This window comes from Somniosus microcephalus, chromosome 16 (genome assembly GCF_052327205.1).
Source record: "Somniosus microcephalus isolate GS21.2 chromosome 16, FLI_Smic_1.0, whole genome shotgun sequence".
Lineage (NCBI taxonomy): Eukaryota > Metazoa > Chordata > Chondrichthyes > Squaliformes > Somniosidae > Somniosus > Somniosus microcephalus.
The window spans coordinates 97,968,740-97,989,726 of NC_141002.1; the positions used below are offsets into that span (position 1 = coordinate 97,968,740).

At 44.7% G+C, this 20,987-nt stretch overlaps 1 protein-coding gene across 1 annotated transcript; it reads right to left on the bottom strand.

Annotated features, from left to right (window-relative positions):
- Nucleotides 1-259: 259 nt before the first annotated feature.
- krr1 (KRR1 small subunit processome component homolog) lies at nt 260-20,631 on the bottom strand. Its single transcript, XM_086009520.1, has 10 exons — nt 20,474-20,631; nt 17,814-17,989; nt 15,342-15,476; nt 14,617-14,742; nt 9,944-10,027; nt 9,052-9,108; nt 7,680-7,850; nt 4,274-4,351; nt 4,002-4,095; nt 260-2,368 (listed from the first exon to the last, which is right to left on the bottom strand). Exons 1-10 carry the CDS (start codon nt 20,520-20,522, stop codon nt 2,232-2,234), a joined length of 1,107 nt encoding a protein of 368 aa, XP_085865646.1. The 5' UTR covers nt 20,523-20,631; the 3' UTR covers nt 260-2,231.
- Nucleotides 20,632-20,987: the final 356 nt, after the last annotated feature.

A 20,987-nucleotide genomic window follows, 5' to 3' on the forward strand; every position in this document is an offset into this window, starting at 1 on the left:
AGGCTAACGCCGCCATTAGCACCCCGCTAAATATCGCGGTAGGTGTGGCCAGTGGCGCTAAAGCCACTGAGTGCCCTCTTTGGGCGCAAACTGGTGGCGCAGCCCACTGAATTTCTAGGCCCTTGTGTCTTGACAACCCAGTAGGATAGTGCAATCTTGAACTTCCCTTTTCTTTTTCTTGCTTAGCAAATTCCCTCTAATGGCATAACCAAGAGTAGGAAATCATAAGCAACTGCAAACAACATACCCTAAAACTTCATGACATTACTTGCACCTTATGTGAATAATATTTAATTATAAACACATTTAATGAACAGACATAAAAGAAATCAGTTATCATTTTAGATATTACACAACACAGGCCTGAGGTATACCTTAATAGAAATATTTCAAAACATTGCTCTGCATGGTTCTGTATACAACACAAACTGAACAGTTCTACCCTAGAGAAACACTTTTCACTGTCTTGAAATTCACGGATGGCGTTGTTCCCAATGCCAGTACATCAAGGGGAAAAAAAAAAGTGTTTTTATCTTGACAGGACGCCAGATTGCTTCCACAGAAATGGGATAGTGAGATGGAAAAGCATGGAACTTGAATTTTCTTAGGTTGGGATCTAAGCAATCTCACAACACAATGAGTTTCAATCAATAATATGTAATACCCACTGGAAATGTTGTGTGCGCTGGGTATGATTGTCAATCTTTGGCTTGGACACTGTGTTGTCATTGTTGTGAATCCCTGGGTTGGAGTTGCCCGTGTGGAGGTGCGGCGGGAACTTTTGGGGACACAATGTGACAGTTGACGGTCTGCGCGAGACTCAACGATAGTGACAGTTGGCGGGAGCGACAGTTGGCGAGCGCGGGAGTGACAGTTGGCGAGCGCGGTGTTGTTCACCGGGAGGCGGTTTGTGGCGGGCTGGTCGTCGCTGCGGAACCGGGCCGTCCTTAAGGTGCCGTTTTCGTACAAAGCAAAATCAGAAGAAGACTCGTTGCATGAAAAATATCAACTGTTGCAGACAGTGAGGCTGCGCAGTCTCCAGGCAGAAACCCCAGGAGGAAGGGGTGGAGTCAGGTTTTTCGAGCGGGAAAAAGGAGCGACGGGAAGAAGAGGGCAGGAGCTCTGAAAAGAGGGCTCAGGAGGCAAATGGCTGCCGCATCCCGTCCCGGGCTTCCAAACTCGGCTGCCGCCCTTCGTATTAGTAGCTCTGCATCCAGAACTCAAAGTGGGATTCAGTGATCGTGAAGAGAATTCAACGAAGGGGTTCGGAGTCGTAAGTCTTGCAGACATTATACATACCATGAGCTCCAACTTAAGCGCGCCAACGAAAGAGTGCACTCGAATTTGGACACAGGGACAGATTCTCCTTTGAATCCATATAAATGGAGAATGTATGTTTATTATGTCTAGATTCATTCTAATGTATGCAAATGTCTAATTTAGTTCATTGACCTGTAATCTTCTTATACTGTCTGACGTTAATTCTAATTATCTTTCTTTATAGTTTTAAGCCATTGGAGTAGTGATCTCCTTACTGGACTATAGAATACTGTCTACAACAGAGACCACATCTCACATATATCTAGAGAACCGTGAAGGGGTTACAAATAATTTGTGTGCAAGTTTCTGATTGCAACGTACCCTAGAGGAAAGGGTTAAAGGCAAGCGAAACAGAGTCCCCACAAAGTGTTCTTGCAGAAGATTTTACTCATTGCGACCATTAGTTGAAAACTGCTCGTGTTGCACAATGTTTGATGTGGATTTTGTTTCACCTGCATTGTTATAAATCTCAAAAATACACAGCTAAGTGCCCCATTTCATCAACCAGGTCAGGACTCTGCCGCTGTAGGCCAAGAAGCACCTAGAGCCCAGCTGTCAAGGTCTGGATAAGAGCAACTCCTAACTGGCCTTGTTCCTATTGATAAGAGCCATATTGAAGTAGGAGATGGCTGAGGAATCATGAGGAGTACTGGTCTAACTCCACATGAACCAGATCCTTCATGAAGCATCAATGGCTATGCTCGGTTGCTCCCAATGGTGTCGGCGGAAGAGAAATGAAGAATTTGATGTTTACTGTCCATTCGTTTTTACCATTAGTTGAGGTGAAAAATAAGACAGCAGCCTCCACGAGAATGACACCCATGGTTTTCACACAATGCAAGTTAGATAGCTCCAATAGTTTAACCATGCTTGTCAAAAGCATGGTGGGAGATATGGAAAACCATGTCATTTTATTTCTTCTTCTTGTTCTTCTCCTTTTGAGCTATCTTCTGAGCAATTTCCTCTGCTGCTGGGGCTCCCAGCTTCTTTTTCTTGGCCGTTCTCACTTTCTCTTTAAGAACTTGAATGTTAATTTTGGTTTCTACAGCTAAAAGAACACAGTAAAAAAATTACTTTTTAAAATTTAAAACACTTGGGTCAAAGCAGCAAAATTGACAGTCCGTCAGATCATCTATGCATCACAGCTTAAATCATGCACACGAACGCCAAGATCCTATCAATTTTTTCCCCGTGCCACCATAAAAATCTCCGAAGTCCCGATAGTCTTTATATTGCTACATAAAGATGCTCAACCACATAATAGATTATTAAAACCACTTGCGTTATACTCTACCTCAAATTGAGAAATGGTCCAAATTGTCAGGTGATTGGAAAGCACGGACAAGGGCAAGGGAAGACCATTGGGCTCATCAACGCACTCCCGACCACTGGACATTGCAGACCTCATGTACCACCTTTCCCAAATCAGCAGTGATGCTAACCTTTTATTATTTGTTCTCAGGATGTGGGCTAAGCTGGCATGGCAGCATTTATTGCCCATCCCCAAGAAGGTGCTGGTGGGCCTTGGCAAAGAGAGAGAGAGAAATAACCTGTGGGCAATTTCAAGCGAAAGTGGTTGTCGACTTCCTAAGGCAATCAAGCGAACTTCCAAGTTTTACTCATGATGCGTCACTATATGTATTTAGCCACTCTGCCCCAATGTTCTTAGCAACAAAGGATTATATATAGGACCAGAATATACCATTTGTGTATAACGGGCTGACCATTTTTACTAATTTAAAGGAAACACACACCAGGTCAACACACATTTAAATAGTGTCTTTAAGATTAAAAAATGTGCCATGGCGCTTCACAGAAGAATGAGGAAAATGGATGCCAATCGAAAAGAGATTAGGAAGGGTGAGCAAAAGCTTAGTCAAAGAGGATGACCTTAGAGGAGAGGGAAGTGAAGAGGCAGAAGGCATTAGGGAAGGAATTCAGAGAGTAGGACCATACATACGCCCACACGGGTTGAACAAGAGCTAGATTCATTTGCAGATTTGTTACAAGGTTTATCCACACCTGGGTATCGCTCATTAGAATAATAGGTGTGCACAAACGTTCCTTTTAAGCTGTGCAACGGTGCAGCGCTCTGCAGCTCCGCAGCTGGCTCACCAGCTTTTAAATAGGAAAGACCGCGCATGCGTGGTATTTTTTAATGGACCGTGCAACGCAAAAAAATTAAAGGGAACATTGGTGTGCACTACATCAGAAAAAAAACTAAATATAATCCAGTCAAACTACAGGAAACTGAGACATCTGGCACCGGCGTGTTGCCGATCTATAAAAACTGCCGGACATACAAAGTTAATGTTGAAGCATATCTCCGTATCTGACAACAAACACTGTTGCTTAGCAACAGCTTCTAAAGAGTCGGCTTCAGCTGCAAGCGTCTCTAGCTGAAGCTGTTGCTATAGCTACAGACCTTGCAGTGCTTGACTGGGGAAAAAAAAGAACGAGAACTAAAAAAAACTTATAGAAAACGGCTCCTGATTTTTGCTGTTAGATCGAGTATTCCGGACCTACAACTTCCGGATAAACCAAAGTTTCCTGTACATACAATGGAATCAAGATCTTCCCTTAACGAGTCCAATGTGGGTTCTGTTAGATTAACAACTGGGTGCGGCAGGATTTAACTAATTGCGGTGATTGTAGAAAACAAGCATATAGAGATCAGTTACCTTTTTTCACTTTAACTGCAGGTTTTTCTTTAGGAGGAATAAAAGCTTTATTTCTTTCTTCCTTTCGTCTAGCTGCTGCCTCTGCTGCTTTTGCCTAGGGATGCGTATACAAAATGGTACGCATTTATAAAGAATCATCTGGAATAAAAGCTTTGCAGCAACTTTGGTTGCTAAACTGAGATAAATACTCAATACACAAAATATATCAATAAATACAGATTGTACAGACTTTCACTTTTTCCATCTGTAACAATGAAACATTAAAGACCCACCTTTGTTTCATGTAATTTCTTCTTCTTCTTGTCTTTCCTTCTGAGGAAGTATTCACCAGTGGACAGTTCCTGATCAATCTAGACAATAAATTCAGCAAACATTTGAAAACAATCCCTACAGTACAGCCACACTCAGCAGACAATGGAGCATATTTTTTCCCTTAGTACATAAATTCAAACCCTTTGACCTTAAAATAAATGATCCCTTAAACATCCTTTTTAAATGAGTTTGTCCACAAAGCTGTAACAACTTGTGTTCATATTGCGCCTTTAATGTTGAAAAACAACAACAACTTGTATTTATATAGCACCTTTAACGTAGTAAAACGTCCCAAGGCACTACACAAAAGTATTTTAAGACAAAAAATGACACCGATCCACAGAAGGATAAAATTAGGGCAGGTGACCAAAAGCTTGGTCAAAGAGGTAGGTTTTAAGGAGCGTCTTAAAGGAGGAAAGAGAGGTAGCGAGGCGGAGAGGTTTAGGGAGGGAATTCCAGAGCTTAGGGCCCAGGCAAGAGAAGGCACGGCCGCCAAAGGTTGAGCGATTATAATCAGGGATGCTCAAAAAACCATACCAAGGCGCTTCACAAGAGGCATTATCAAAAAAATGGACAGTGAGCCAAAAGAGGAGGCATTAGGAGGGGGGCGACCAAAAGCGTAGTCGAAGAGGTAGATTTTAAAGGAGGATCTTAAAAGGAGCAGAGAGGGGTCGAGGAAGTCCAGACCATGTGACCCCGGTAGCCGAAGGCACTGCTGTCAATGGGGGAGAAGCACAAGAGGTCAGAATCAAAGGAATGGAGAGTTTGGGGGTGGGAAGCAGTATATAGAGTTGGGAGGAGGTTACAGAGACAGGCAGGCAGGGGGGAGGCCATCAAGGTATCTAAACACGAGGATGAGAATTTTAAAATGGCGGCGTGGTGTTGCAATTATAGTGAACACCAAGGTAGATTTAAGAAGGTACTTAAGTTCTTCTATGAAAACATGTTTAAAACCACACTTTATAAATAGTGTCACAGAAATACAAATGTGTGAATATTTAAAACCAGGTTTCATATTGTGTGCCCATGTAACCGTTTCCTTAAGCAGAGATTCTTATATATGTTGAAGACTATTTTTTTCCACCAGCCTCAAGGCAGCAGACCCTGAATAATCACACTTAACTGTATTTGCACAAACTAATGATTATTTTCTTTCTTCATTGGTAAAGCCACCAATTTCTGAATTTCATAGAAAAATGAATCTAGAATACCCTCCCAAGACACTGGCAAAAATTTAGAAAAATTGAGCAATCTCAAATCAAACTTCAGTCACTGTGAACCAAGGATAAATTGACAAGAGCTGTAGAATGTGATCCCGCAAAGTACTGGTGAGAATCCTGGAATCCCATTCCTCTCTCCTTCAAACACCTACCCCTAAATGTTGACATGGCCTCTGCTTCAATCATTAACTCTGGGAGTGCATTCCACAGCCTCGCTGATTTTTAAAAAAAATGATCGAATGATCAGGGTCACTCTCTTATGGTGGCTTAATCAGCCAAATTCGGTTTTCACTGCATGATATTCCAGAATTCTTACCAGTACTCTGCGGGATCAAATTCTACAGCTCGCCAATTTACAGGAAACTTTCGATTTACCGGCACCTAAATAACCGGAAATCTCGGTTAACCGGCAAAATTCAGGAGTAGGTTCAGGTAACTTTTATTACTTGCCTTCCTCCATCTGTTGCTCTGCAAGGGTGTGGCTGCAGCTGTTGCTAAGCTACAGAGACGCTTGCAACTTGTGGCCATTGTTCTAAACCTGTTGCTAAGCAACAGGGTTTGTTGCTTTATACGGAGCTCTCAGCTCTTGTATCTTTTACTATAGAGGGAGAAGCAGGCCCCAGGCCGTCGGACCGTGGAGCCGGCGACGGTGAGGAGGAGGCCGCGGCGACCGGAGCATTCACATCCCGACGATGTGTTCGGTGAGTCGGGCGCAACGAGCAGCAGCCACGACGACCCACTGCAGCACGTCGGCCGACAGCTCCATGGCGGGAAGCTCGCAGTCCGACTGGGAGGGGGGGGGGGGGGGGGGGGGGAGAGCCGGGTATGGCGGCCAGAGGTCGGATCGTGAGCGGGAAAGCAGGCCACCACTTGGAGCCGGCAACAGTGAGGAGTAGGCCGCGGTGACGAGGAGGACGGAGCGGCTGAGGGACATCGTGCTCCCACTGCCACGGGAAGCCATTGTATTGACTTTCTGAACGCGGCGCTGTATGAATAGCTGACGTGTCCTTACGGGGAGTAAGCATTCCATTGTAATTGTACTTGTACTGGTTACATATGGCAAATAAAACTGAATTGAATTTGAATTGAATATAGCTTTCGGTTATCCGGAATTTTTGATGAACCGGCACCACGTCTGTCCCATCCGTGCCGGATAAAAAAAAGTTTCCTTTATCCTGAATCTGTGTAAAAAAAAGTTTCTCTTGCCCTGTTTTAATTCTCATACATTTCATCTTATATCCATGTCCCCCTTTCCCCAGATCCCGTCAATCACTGGAAAGTCTGTTTCCATCTGCTTTGTCCCAACCCTTAAGAATTTTAAACACCTCTATCAGATCACTTGTTAATCTCCTCATGTTGGCTGCAGTTGCTCAGGTGGCAAGTCTCACAGTACCTCATGCAAACAGCCATTCAGTGTGAGACGACAGCAAATACTGGCGGGCTTTTGAACCATAGATACCACTATAGCCAAGGCCAATTCTCTCCTCAACCCAACATCCGCGCTTCTAGATTCCAGATAGCAATTGGGAGCCCTGAAGATTCTGGCAATTCTATGGTTAACTGTAGCACCATATTCAATATTATGTAATTACAGGAAACTTTGAGTTATCCGGAGGCGAACCATCCGGCAAGCTGCAGCCACCGGCAAAAATCAGGAGCCGTTTTTTATTCTTTTCGTTTGTTTTCTTTGCTTTTTTCCCTCCAGTCAAGCACTGCAGGGTCTGTAGCTACAGCAAAAGCTTCAGCTACAGACGCTTGCAGCCACACCCGAGTGTTTAGAAGCTGTTGCTAAGCAACAGTGTTTGTTGTCAGATACAGAGATAAGAATGTATCTTTCAACATTAACTCTGGAGTGTCCGGCAGTTTTGAGGGAACGGCAGCAGCTCGGTCCCGTCGGTGCTGGATAGCACAAAGTTTCCTGTACATGGGGGTAAGTTTTGGTGTACTCGCTGGTGGCAGGGGAAACCTCAGTAATCGGGATTGCATCTCGGAAAGTTTTGGGCATCAGACACGGATCCCCCCCAATAGGCTGTACTTGCAAAGTTAATGGATCATGGAATCATACAGCACAGGAGGAGGGCATTTGACCCATTGTGCCTGTATTTAAGATTTAAAAAAACCCAAATTTGAGGCATACAGTACCCACCTTGCTTTCCAGCTGCGGCGGTGGGAATGGTGTGTACTCCTTCTTAACCCTCTTCTTCTTTGGCTCGTTGCGTTTGTTTAGGTTCTTTTGCTTGAAGGTAGGCAGAAACCGCTCCCAGTTCTGTGTTCTAAGCTCCGCATCTTTTGCTAACTCTCGTTTAATCATCAACGTCTTTTGAAAAGAACAGAGTGTTTTCCCCACTTGAGTATCATGCAGATGAAACACGCAAAAGCAATCCTTAAAGTCTCAGAAACACTTAATAGTAGAATGAAACAAATCTAGCTAAAACAAGCCTTCCGCAATCCTAGTCCCATTATGCTCAAACAAGCTCATATTGCAATACTGACTAGATTTCATCCAGAACTGTTGTGCACTGGAAACTACTATTTTGTTAGGCATAAGAAACAGTGACAAGATATAAAGACTGGTTGGCAATACCAAATTAAAGGGCATGCAGACTGAGAGGGAGAATACAGAGCAACAAGGTCAGACATGATCCAAATGGAGCTCAACGTGAATAAATGTGAATTAGTGTCTTTTGGGGAAAGGAAGAAAATAGATATAAACCCTTAATGGAAACATTCTCAACAGAGCGAATGAACAGAGATCATGGGGTATACGGGCCTCTGAAAGTGAAGATGTCCATAAAAACAGAGAGAGAGATTCTGGGTTTTATACACAGGGGCACTGAATTTTTAAAAAAAATCAAGGAGGCAGTCAAATCTGTACACACTTTGTTGGGGCAAAGCCAAGAGTTCTACTTGTGGCTTTAGGTAAAATACAACCAGGGGGTCAGAGCCACGGAAACAATGCCTATTAGGATATACTTATAGGAAAGCTGAAAAATGTGGGCTGTACTTACTGAAGCAGAATAGAAATTTCAAAAATATTAAGGTTTAAAGAGGAGAAACAGTGAAAGATTATTTGCACTGGCTGGTAAATTAGTAAGGAGGACATATAACTCCGGATTAGTGCCAGGAGCATAAAGAGGGAAGTTAAAAATGTTCCCATAAGGAGGTGTTACACGGCATTTAAGAGAGAACTGGACAAACACTTGAAGAAAGATGTTAAAGGATGCAGGGAAGGAGCAGAATAGATCGCTCCGGTAGAAGAGCTGGCACTGACTAATGGGCCGAGCAGTCTTTCTCCATTGGAATTTCTACAATTCTGAAGACAGACCAGGGGAAAGGATTTCTACATTTTAGCCTTCCTCTAAAAAGGTTGAAAAAACTTTACTCTGAAGCACAGCTAGCGCTGAGAACACACAGGGTTTCCCTTTACAGATGCTGATGAACATGCTGCAGATCCACTACTTTAAATCAAATTTCCAGCAATTGCAATTTTAATTTTTTCTTATCTAAATAAATAATACCTTGATATTGTAGATCGGATGAATGTTCTTCAAGGTATCGAGTACTACTTTTCTGGCCTGGAAAAGTTAAAATACAATTAAGTATTACTGCAATTATAAATCAAGTACAACTGGTACAAGACTGAGTTATTTTTCTTGTTCTCACGATATGGGCGACACAGGCAAGGTCACATTAACTGTCCATCCCTAGTTGTCATGAGAAAGTGGTGGGCCTTTTCTTCCTGAACTGCTGTGGTAATGGTGCTTCATGGGGATTGCTTACAACTGAGTGCTTTGCCAGGCCACTCCAGAGGGCATTAAGAGTGGACTGTGTAGTGTGGGCTAGAGTAACATATTGGGCCAAGACTGGGGAAAGAATTAGCACAGTTTTAACGTAAGAAATAGGAGCAGGAGTCGGCCATTTGGCCTCTCGAGCCTGCTCCGCCATTCACTATCATGGCTGATCTCCTACCTCAACTCCACTTTCCTGCACTATCCCCATATCCCTCGATTCCCCTAATATCCAAAAATCTATCGATCTCTGTCTTGAATACACCCAACGATTGTGAACATACTCAACGACTGGAAAAGTTGTGGACGACAGACTTTAGCAGTCTAAGCTCTGGTCAAGCATTTGTACTTTTCTGAATGAGCAAAATATTCTGTAATTTCTCAAACTATTTCCCCAATTCACACATATGCCGGATAGAATTGCACTTAAAAGACTAAAAGCTCTAAATATAGTTTAGGGATAGCAGATTAGTACAGTGACTAAATGCACAAGAAAATTATAAACAGCATTTTGCATTATAAGAAAAAGCATCTAGTTTTAAGGATTGATTACTGAGCACATCCTTAAGTCTTGCAATTCCCACAGCGAGGAGCAGCAACATTACACCGCGGATTTAGTCACCTCTTTCAGTCCAGTGTACGGTCCCAATGCACACACAGTATTTCCTTGCACCATAATATAGCAGTTTGTCAATAGCTCCAAAGCCTGTGGGTAAGAGATACAATATAAAGAACCCCCATCAATAACAGAAATTTGACAACACACACACATGCCTCTCCCATAGCAAGTCAGAAATGCATTATTTTGCAAGGGCGGAAACATTGGGCCTGAAATCACGGTGCTTCAGATATCGCACGCCGTCGGAAGCCTTCAGAATGGCCCCACAAGTTCCGGGTTTCTGCATGCGCGAAAACCCGGAATTTGCGATCTGTCAAGTTTCGCTTGGACAGATCCTTTGCATCGCTACAAAAGCACTTTCGTTGGTGCAGGGTTGGGCTTGCCCAACTACTGCCCACGAAACAGAAATAGATAGTTTCCTAGAAGTAAAGGGAATTAAGGGTTACGGGGAGCGGGCAGGAAATTGGACATGAGTCTAGGCTCGGAATGGTCATGGCCCTGTGGGTAGTGGAGTGGGCCCAGGGGCCGTGTAGCCTTGTTCTGCTCCTACTGTGTTCTAATTCTGAGATTTCAGGAGATGGTTTTATTCCTGTTCCTGGCTGGGGTGGAGATCGCCTTTACAGAAGGTAAGTACTGTAGAAAACATAGGGACAGTGTGATCTCCTGGAAGAATTTCGATCGCCTAGATGGGTCGGAGAGGAATTTCCCAGATTTTTTTCTCCCAAATTGGCCATTGGGTCTTTATCTGGTTTTTCGCCTCTCCCGGGAGATCACATGGGTTCGGGTGGATGCAGAGTGATAGAAGATTTGAGGTTAGGATCAGATCAGCCATGATCTTATTGAATGGTGGAGCAGGCTCGAGGGGCCGATTGGCCTACTCCTGCTCCTATTTCTTATGCTCTTATGTTCTTTTACCAGCGTATGGGTTAAAATAAATGTTAAAATAAAATGTTTAAAATGATTTAAAACATACATAAACATTTAAAGTGAGTCTAGGTAAATTTTGGCCTGTTTTAAAAATGTTCAAATGTATTTTTCAAAAAATTACATTTTTATTTTAAATGCTTATTTAAAAAGGGTGTTTTTAATTAATTTTCAACGTGATCATTTATTTTTATTTAAGTGGTGCGAATGCTTATTTATTTGGGGATTTCTGATACGCTTATGGAGATTCCGTATGTAAATGGAATTCCCGCAAGCATCGTAGGAACACCCCCTTTTTGGTTGGTTGACTGGGCCCACGTGATCCTAGGGGCGCTTACGAACCGCGTGCGCCCCTGGGCCTTTGCAGTCCTACGCCTGCAGGCCCAGGACCCGAAGCTCCGGAGACACCAGGTAAGTTCGGATTTATTTTTACAGGTTCGGAGGCATATTCTTCTGGTACATCTCCGACGGCAAATTCGGGGCCATTGTATCGTGTAAAACATACACAAAAGATAGGAGCAGGAGTCGGCCATTCGGCCCCTCGAGCCTGCTCCGCCATTTAATGAGATCATGGCTGATCATCCAAACTCAGTACCCTGTTCCTGCTTTCTCCCCATATCCCTTGATCCTTTTAGCCTTAAGAAATATATCTAACTCCTTCTTGAATATATTTCATGAATTGGCCTCAACTGCCTTCTGTGGTAGAGAATTCCACAGGTTCGCCACTCTCTGGGTGAAGAAATTCCTCATCATCTCAGTCCTAAATGGCTTACCCCTTATCCTTAGACTGTGACCCCTGGTTCTGGACTCCCCGACCATCGGGAACATCCTTCCTGCATCTAGTCTGTCCAGTCCTGTTAGAATTTTATAAGTTTCAATGAGATCCCTTCTCATTCTTCTAAACTCTAGCGAATACAAGCCCAATTGACCCAATCTCTCTTCATACGTCATTCCTGCCATCCCAGGTATCAGTCTGGTGAATTTTCGCTGCACTCCCTCCATGGCAAGAAATCCTTCCTCAGATAAGGCGACCAAAACTGCACACAATACTCAAGGTGTGGTCTCACCAAGGCCCTGTACAACTGCAGCAAGACACCCTTGCTCCTGTACTCGAATCCTCTCGCTATGAAGGCCAACATACCATTTGCCTTCTTAACTGCCTGCTGCACCTGCATGTTAACCTTCAGCGACTGGTGCACAAGGACACCCAGATCTCGTTGCACTTCCCCTTTTCCCAATCTATTGCCGTTCAGATGATAATCTGCCTTCCTGTTTTTGCCACCAAAGTGGATAACCTCGCATTTATCCACATTATAATGCATCTGCCATGCATCTGCCCAATCACCCAACCTGTCCAAATCATACTGGAGTTTCTCTGCATCCTCCTTGCTATATTCTGGTCTTGCTAGTGATATCCACATCCCAAGAAAGATTTTTTTTTAATTTGTGTATTTAAAATGGATGAAAATTCTCTACAGAAATACTTGTTCCTAATGCTGCTATTCTCCCCCAGAATCTTCCGCCCTTGACAGTTCTACATTGGAAATTGTTGGGTCCGCCTGGGCTCAAAAATACTGGGGGTTAAACCCAGCAGCTTCTGCTCCCTCTGCACTCCAGCTTAAACCGATGCAACAAGAAAGTACTACACAGGCGGCCAGGGACCTACCTTCCGTCAGCCTGCAATAAAACTTTTCCCGACAGCCGCTGACTAATGGCGGCCACAACACCCACAATTCCCCGCGCCCCAGAAACCGCTCCACCCAACGCGCTGATTTCCCCACTGAGAGTATCTTATTCTGCTGCTAAAGTGCAAATATGATCCTTTATGGCTACAAGGTATGATTGCTCTGCATTCTTGAAATGAATAGTGGAATCAATTAAAGATCAAGCTGTTTTTAAACATATTTAATTGTTCAGTCGACAGAAGCTTGGTTGACTTGGTTTATTCGTTATTTGGTCAGGGAGCTTTGCAAAGTGCAGAAAAACAATCTGTTGGCTTCAAATTTACCCGAGCAGTTTAGAATCCGCTACAATTTACCTGAATTTCCACAGGAAGCACTCGAGCAGCAGGTTAAGCAGTTAAATATCATAAAGGTTCTCCCAAGTCCCAGATCGGCAGTAAGCAATGCCAAGGGAAATCCACCAATATAATTTAAAAAAAAAAAAATTCCACATAGACCATTAGGAAATGAGGAAAATCTTTTTTACACTATGAGTGGTTCGGATTTGGAATGCGCTGCCTGATAGGGCGGTGGACACAGATTCAATAGTAGCCTTCAAAAGGAAGATGGTTAAATACTTGGGAGAAAAAGTTGCAGGGATGTGGGGAGAAAGCTGGGGGAGTGGGACTAATTGGATTGCTCTTCGAAAGAGTCAGCGCAGACTCGATGGGCCGAATGACCTCCTTTTGTGCTGTACTAGTCGATTATATTAACATGAAAAATCAATTAAACAATTCCTAGCCTTTTTAAAGAAGGAAGTGAAACTTTAAGATCGATGCAACAGGCCTTCCGAGGCTACACCACCAGCTGTTCTTGTAATTAACCATTTTGTTTGTAACGTTAGCATCTTTCAGATCTTTTTATAATCAAGCAAAAACAAATTTCACAGCTTATTATTCTGCAGAAGGGTTTGTTGTACCAGTACTTGTAAAATAAATTGAAGAGTCTTTTTGCAATCATACAAACGATTTAAGAACATAAGAAATAGGAGCAGAAGTAGGCCATTCGGCCCCTCAAGCCTGCTTCACCATTCAATAAGATCATGGCTGATCTTCGACCTCAATTCCACCTTCCCACACTATCCCCATATCCCTTGATTCCCTAAGTGCCCAAGAATCTATCGAACTCCGTCTTGAATATACTCATCTTTGTATCGGTGTTTACTAAGGAGGTGGATGCTGACAAGTGGAAAAGGTAGAAGCAATGGAAGGGGTGAAAATTGATAGACAGTATGTACTAGAAAGACTGGGTATGCTTAGAGTGGATAAGTCGCCTGGTCCAGATGGCTTGAATCCCAGGTTGCTAAGGGAATTGGGGGAGGAGATAGCAGAAGGGCTTGCCATAATTTTCCAATCTTCCCTAGATGCGGGGGAGGTGCCTGAGGATTGGAAAGTGGCAAATGTGACACCATTGTTCAAGAAAGGGTGTAAAGACAATCCTAGTAATTACAGGTCGGTCAGTTTAACATCAGTGCTGGGTAAAGTTTTAGAAACAATAAGCAAGGAAAAAAATTAATGGGCACTTGGAGAGGTTTAAGCTAATTAAGGAGAGCCAACACGGATTTATAAAAGGCAGATCGTGTTCGACTAATCTAATTGAATTTTTTGATGAAGTAACAGGGAAGATTGATGATGGGAATGCAATGGATGTTGTCCACATGGATCCAGTGTGGTCAAGGAACCTACAAAGACTTAAAATTCAATCAGCTGCTTTAAGGTTAGGAGATAGTTGACATTCTCAAACAACGGTACAACATTACTCTGCCTGCATCCCGACCAATGTCCCCGTAAGCTGCCTCTTGCGGGGGCGGCCTGCCTCCCCCCACTGCGTGGCTCCTTCAATTTCTGTGCATGCGCGGTACCTACAGTGGAAAAACCGGTGAGCGGCTGTGCGGGATCTTGCCGACGACTGCGCGGCCGCACAGCTTAGCGGGAATATTGATCCCAACAGAGATCAAAAGAAAGCAAAGGTCTACTGCTCAATACCAGGTGAATACATTTTCTAAAGACTCAAGAACTGGAACCACGTTACCTTAAGGGTTGACCCTTTCGGCCCAATAAGCCTCAGTCTTCTTTTCACAAATCGTTCACGGTTCCTAACCAACGAGCCGATCTTAATGATGTCACATGCCACATCATCCTGGAAAATACGAACAGCCTAGAGCGGGAAGCAGTAAAAATTACAATTCAAAACACCAAATAACCAGGCCAGCACATTCCTCCCTGTGAACTTTAAGTAGAGGACACAGGGTTCATTTTACAAGCTCACACTCCTGCTGTGAGGCATCGCCCAGAGGGAGTGCACTCCAGGAATTCAGGTGCACTCCCCACGAATCTCCAGCCACTAAAGTTAAGGACAGAAAGTCGCGGGGAACGTGCACCCGAATTTCAGATGCCTGCTCCTTGCTGGGAGTACTCATTTGTAAAGTTCCCGGTCACTTCATGTGTCATGCTTTTACAATGGAAAACCCGTTACATTAGCATTGATTTCTTTAAAGGCGCTCTTCGGTAATTTTGCTACTTGACGTAAGAAAACCACTAGGCACTTGGTCTAAGCGTTAAACAAAGCTTTAATCAACTGTTTTACAACATGGAGGTCTAGTTGTGTCCTTCACTAGTTCCCGTTAAGAATGTCCTGCGCAAGCTGGGCCTGTGCCCGAGTTTTTATACTCTCCCTGGACAGCACCACCCGCAGACCGCTCAGTATTATTTCATAAGTCTTTCTTTCATGAATGACTGATTCATGTCACTACTCACTTGCTCAAAAGGAACACTTCTTGCCAAAAGCTTGATCATGTCTCTGGCCTTGATGATGATGTATGGATCGAATGTCTTCTTTGTTGTGGAAACGGTCATGCTACCTTCAATCAAATCTAGTGTTGCTGTAACATACTAAATAAAACAGAGAGAGATTACAACTACTGTACTAAGTATTCAAGCAAATACAAACATTTTCCTTGTTAAACCAAGTATTTTAATCCACAAAAATACACTATCAAATATTACTTGTGAACTATACATATTAAAAATCTCAGACACAAGAATAATCCGTCAATTCAAAATGTTACACAGTACGCAGGAGAGATTAAAACAAACTTTGATTCAAACGCATTGCTGCACAAATGCGTGAAACAGTGGGGCCAATCTCTCACTCCTGCTATTCTCTTGTGTAGTGCCTTGGGACCAATGTTCCCCGTAATTTTTTTTGGGCTGTGTGGCCCATTCAAAAGTCCGCACAGGCGTGCTTTTTCTCCCCCCAATTTAAAAGCCGGCTCATCGGCTGCGCGGGACCCCTGGAGCGCTACCCGGCTGCACAGCTGAAAGGGAGCATTAGCTAGGACATTTTACTACTTTAAGAAAACTGTATAAGTAATTTGTTTTTGAAAATGAATCAAAGTTTAACCAGTTTGTCTATTTTGAGCATTCTAGGTGAACTTACTTTGTACCCTGTCCTGTCTGTCTAAATCTGAAGCTTGTTCATTCACTAATCAGCAAGCCATAAAAAAAACAAATTCTGGTACTCCAGATATAAAAACACCGAGTGCAATGACGGGACTTAAGCCCAATTGCATTTTTGACCTATACATTAGTTAGTCCTCGAGTCTTGTGTTTTTAAAAATTCATTCACGGGATGTGGGCGCCAGTATTTATCGCCCATCCCTAGTTTCCCTCGAGAAGGCGACGGTGGGCCGTCTTCTTGAACCGCTGCAGTCCGTGCGGTGTAGGTACTCCCACAGTGCTGTTAGGGAAAGTGTTCCCAGATTCTGACCCAGCGACTATGAAGGAACGGTGATATATTTCCAAGTCAGGATGGTGTGTGACTTGGAGGGAAACTTGGAGGTGGTGGTGTTCCCATGTACCTGCTGCCCTTGTCCTTCTAGGTGGTGGAGGTCGCAGTTTTAGGAGTTTGTCACTTTCACCTTGTAAAGATTAAGGGGGAAAAATTTGGTTGCTTTGCGCCTCCCATTAGCGGCGTAAGAGGACGCTAATGGGGCGCAAAGCAACAAGTGCCCGGACACGGCGATGTTTGCGCTGCTCGCGAAATTGACCAGACATTTTGCGGCGGCACTAAACACTACCGCCATGATCTCCTGCGCCTGCAGATCATGACGTCAGTCGAGTGTGCAACGTCCCAGTAGCGCCCCGGACCGGATATTGAGTGGCGCCCCCTGCCTTACCACCTGCCACTAGCAACAACAGGTTGAGGGGAGCGTTTTGCAGTCGGGAAGGGACTGGGGGAGCGCTATTTAAAGGCAGCCGCTTCCTGCCTTTTTTTGTCTGCGACATTTTTGCGCCACGCATTCTGAGAGAGAGAGAGAGAGAGAGACTTCTGGAGAGATTCAACGCTGTGTGAAGGAGTTTTGGGTACTGAGCAGCACTTTGCAGGTTCATTTTGATTTGACCTTCCTTGCATCGATTTAGAAGAGACTATGGGGGCTGCACTCTGAGCTCTTTCCCTGGGCCTCTCCATTGTTCTTTCCAGCAGATTTGATGTACAGGTCTCTCCAGGCCGAGATTCAAGGCTGCAATGAGCAGGATGTGGATGGAGAGCAAGATCGACCCTCCCCTTTAAGAACTGGCCGGCGCCAGTGTGTCTGTGTTCCATTGCTGACTGACATCACATGAGCTTCGCCAGCGCTCTGAGGTAGCGCCTCGCTCCTCGGCGTTAGCGCTATAAGAGAGGTGTGTAGCGCCTGATTTAGCGCTCCAATCACCTCCAGGGGCAATCGACTGCAAACTTGGGTTCTGAGGCGATAATTAGCGCCAGGCGCTAAACTTTGCGCCCGGCCGATAATTGCGCCCCAAACGGGGCAATACCGGATTTCTCCCCCTAAATCATTTGCGATAAATACTTGAACAGGCAGTGGTAACACAGGTTGCCAATAAACACTGAACTGCTAGACACTCGCGCGCTTCCCCGGTTTTAATCACTCCACCATTGGCAGCCATGCCCTCAGCTGCCTAGGTCCTAAGCTCTGGAATTCGCTCCCTAAACCTCTGTGCCCTCCTTTAAGACACTCCGTAAAACCTACCTCTTTGACCAAGCTTTTCATCACCTGCCCCATCTCCTTATGTGGCTCGGTGTCAAATTTAGTTTGATAGTCACTCCTGTGAAGCGCCTTGGGACATTTTCCAACGTTAAAGGCGCTGTATAAATACAAGTTATTGTAACAGTTCTAACATCATTTACAGAAGTGGCGATTAAAAGGATTATTTGAAGGGGCTTACATGTTCTTTCAGAGCGTTCTGCACCAAAGGCCAGCATTCTTTCAGATAGGCCTCTCTGTATTTGGGGAAGAGAGTAGCAAAGCTGCTCTCCTCCAGCAGACCGCAGGCGTTGTCTGCTTTGGTGAATGGCGTCTCCTTCCATCCTTCTGGCACGGTCAGCAGCTCCGTTTCATCAACTGCAGAACACACAAATCCAGAAATTAGCAACTGCATATTAATCGTACAAACATTCATCTTTCCCGCACACAGCAGCGCCAACACGTCGGCATTCTGCTCAACATTTTCGTAAATTAAAATGCATGAGAACTTGCTCGAATACAGTAAGCTTTTAATGTTAAAATATCTGTTGCTAATACTTTACACGTACAAGGTAAGTATAGTAGCCCAGTGTGTACTGTGTCAAGACTGATTTTCAGCCGATCTTACCCATGGAAATTTTCTGATGGCCTGGGCTAGAAAAAGACACAAAATGAGGGGCGGGGTGGTTGGCGTAGCACTTAACCTTCAGGAGAAAAAACCGAAATACCCCACTGGGTCCTGTAGGGCAGTTCAGACCAGCAGAAGCCTGGGAACAAGTCACCTGCCCAACCTCTCTGCACACGCCAGTATTTATTGAGAATAATTTAAAACCAATGAATATAAGAGATATAGAGAAGGACTGGATGGTGCGGTACCTTGTCCTTTCAGCTCTGGAACACAACTAGTGATCAGGCTCAGACGGACAAGATAAAAGTCTGAAATAACAACAGGAAATGCTGGAAAAACTCAGCAGGTCAGGGCAGCATCGGTGGAGAGAGAAACAGAGTTAACGTTTCAGGTCGGTGACCCTTCGTCAGAACTGGAAAAAAAGCAGGAAATGGAAAGCAAGTTTGGGGGGCTGGGAAAAGGGGGAGGGGATGAAAGAATAAAAAGGGAAGGTCAGCGATAGGATAGAAAGCAGGAGAGATTAAGAGACATTGAGAGACATTAAGAGATATTCAAGGCAAGGGGAAGTGGTAATGGGACATGTCGAGGAACAAAGGATGGCTCTAGATGGGGTGTGAATTGTGCTGGCAGAATGAAAGACAGCTGCCCTGTGGGAGGGAAGAAAAAACAAAAAGTGTGGATTAAAAAAAAAGAAAATATATATATGTGATAGGGGCTGAGGTTATGATCTGAAATTGTTGAACTCTATGTCGAGTCCAGAGGACTGTAAAGTGCCTAATTGAAAGATGAGGTGCTGTTCCTCGAGCTTCCGTGGAACAATGCAAGAGGCCGAGGACGGTGAGGTCCGAGTGGGAGTGGAGCGGTGAATTAAAGTGACAGGCCACCGGGAGCTCGGGGTCCCCCTTACGGACTGAACAGAGGTGTTCCGCAAAGTGGTCACCCAAGAAAAAAGATTTAAAAAGTCTGCGTATGAGGCTCCTACCTGGGCGAGTTGGACAGTACCAACTCACATCGCATGAGCATGGACCAACCACGCGTAACCGCCTCTAGTTTACTCCACGGCTGGTGCAGGAAATGGAAACTGTTGTACTGTGCCAGGAGGGACTGTTCATTAGAGATTGGGGCCACCAATGTTTTACAAAACACATACCCCTGTACCATTGCATTAAAATGAACCACAACTTAATTAATGGTTATCTTGGGTCTGCCATTGTAAGAAACACTCAGTGAATACGGTTCACTTAAATTGCTTATAGGCATTTTTAAAACTGCCCCCCCCCCACCACACCCCCCCCAAAAAGCCCTGCACAGCTGCACCCTAGAAGAGGATCATATTCCCCCAAAACACGGTGCTCTCAGCCACCCTTGTATGGTTGGGGAGGAAACATGCCCCTGTTGCCCATGCTTTTAGTTAGATGTGATGGAGATGTTGGTTAAAACCAGTCTCGGTGACAAGTTTCCAGTGCTGCCTTCAGAAACATTGGGAGGAAGCAAATTCTGAGTGAGTATAAAACAAATAACTAGGCCAAATGTTTAAAAAAAACTTATAATTTTGGTCTGTTCCCACCCGCCCCCTCTTCTCCCTTCTTTAAGACTGTGTCAGCCAGTGGCTCCGTGGGTAGCACCCTCGCCTCTAAGTCAGAAGGTTGTGGGTTCAAGCCCCACTCCAGAGACTTGAGCACAAAAGTGCAGTGCTGAAGGAGTGCTGCACTGTCGGAGGTGCCGTCTTTCGGATAAGACGTTAAACCGAGGCACCGTCTCGGCCGGACATAAAAGATCACACGGCCACTATTTCGAAGACGAGCAGGCGCGTTCTCCCCGGTGTTCTGGTCAATATTTATCCCTCAACCAACATCACTAAAAAAACAGATGATCTGGTCATTTATCACATTACTGTTTGTGGGAGCTTGCTGTGCACAAATTGGCTGTCACGTTTCCCACATTACAACAGTGACTGCACTTATGCAAGTCTTTCTTTTTATTGAATACCTGGAAAGGAAGAATATGTAGAGACCCTGGGATTGCAATTGAGCTCCAATTGAGCATCCATCCCACCTTTTAATAACCAACTTTAATCATTCCCTCCCCGCCGCCGCCGCTTCCTGAGCCCCGTCAGTGATGGGAAACACACAGGCCTGAGGCCTGGTCATCGGCTCAAACTCTCCCCCCACCCCTCAACAGAGACCCCTTGCACCGCGGGCCGGGCTCCCTCCCTCCCCGGCCTGTGCTCTCACCTTTGCCGCGTTTCTTGCCTCCTGAAACGGCCTCGCTCACCGACGCCATGCCGGTGCAGCACACAACTCCGTCCCCCCTCCCCGCTTCCGCCGGTGCGGCGCTGGATTCTGTCCGGGTTGTGCCAGCCAGCGCCCCCTACCGCTGCAGCTCGGTCACGTTCACCACTACATCAATTCTGGTGCAAAGGTTATTTTAAAAGAAAGAAGCTTGCATTTTTTATAGATTTTGAGATGAGATACAGATATATGTAATGTATGTACCTTTAAGAGAGGAACTATCTTTTACAGCCCCTGTATACTGCAGTACCAGTAGTAACCACACCTGTATATAACACCGTGTAGTAATTTGTACAGCTAGTTCCAGCATACCCTCTGTTCAGTAAACACCTGTTATTATTGTTCTCCTGCAGTCCGTGTGTTATTGATACGCGGACACTACAGTGGCGACGAGCAGATTCATAGAAACATAGAAGATAGGAGCAGGAGTAGGCCATTCGGCCCTTTCGAGCCTGCT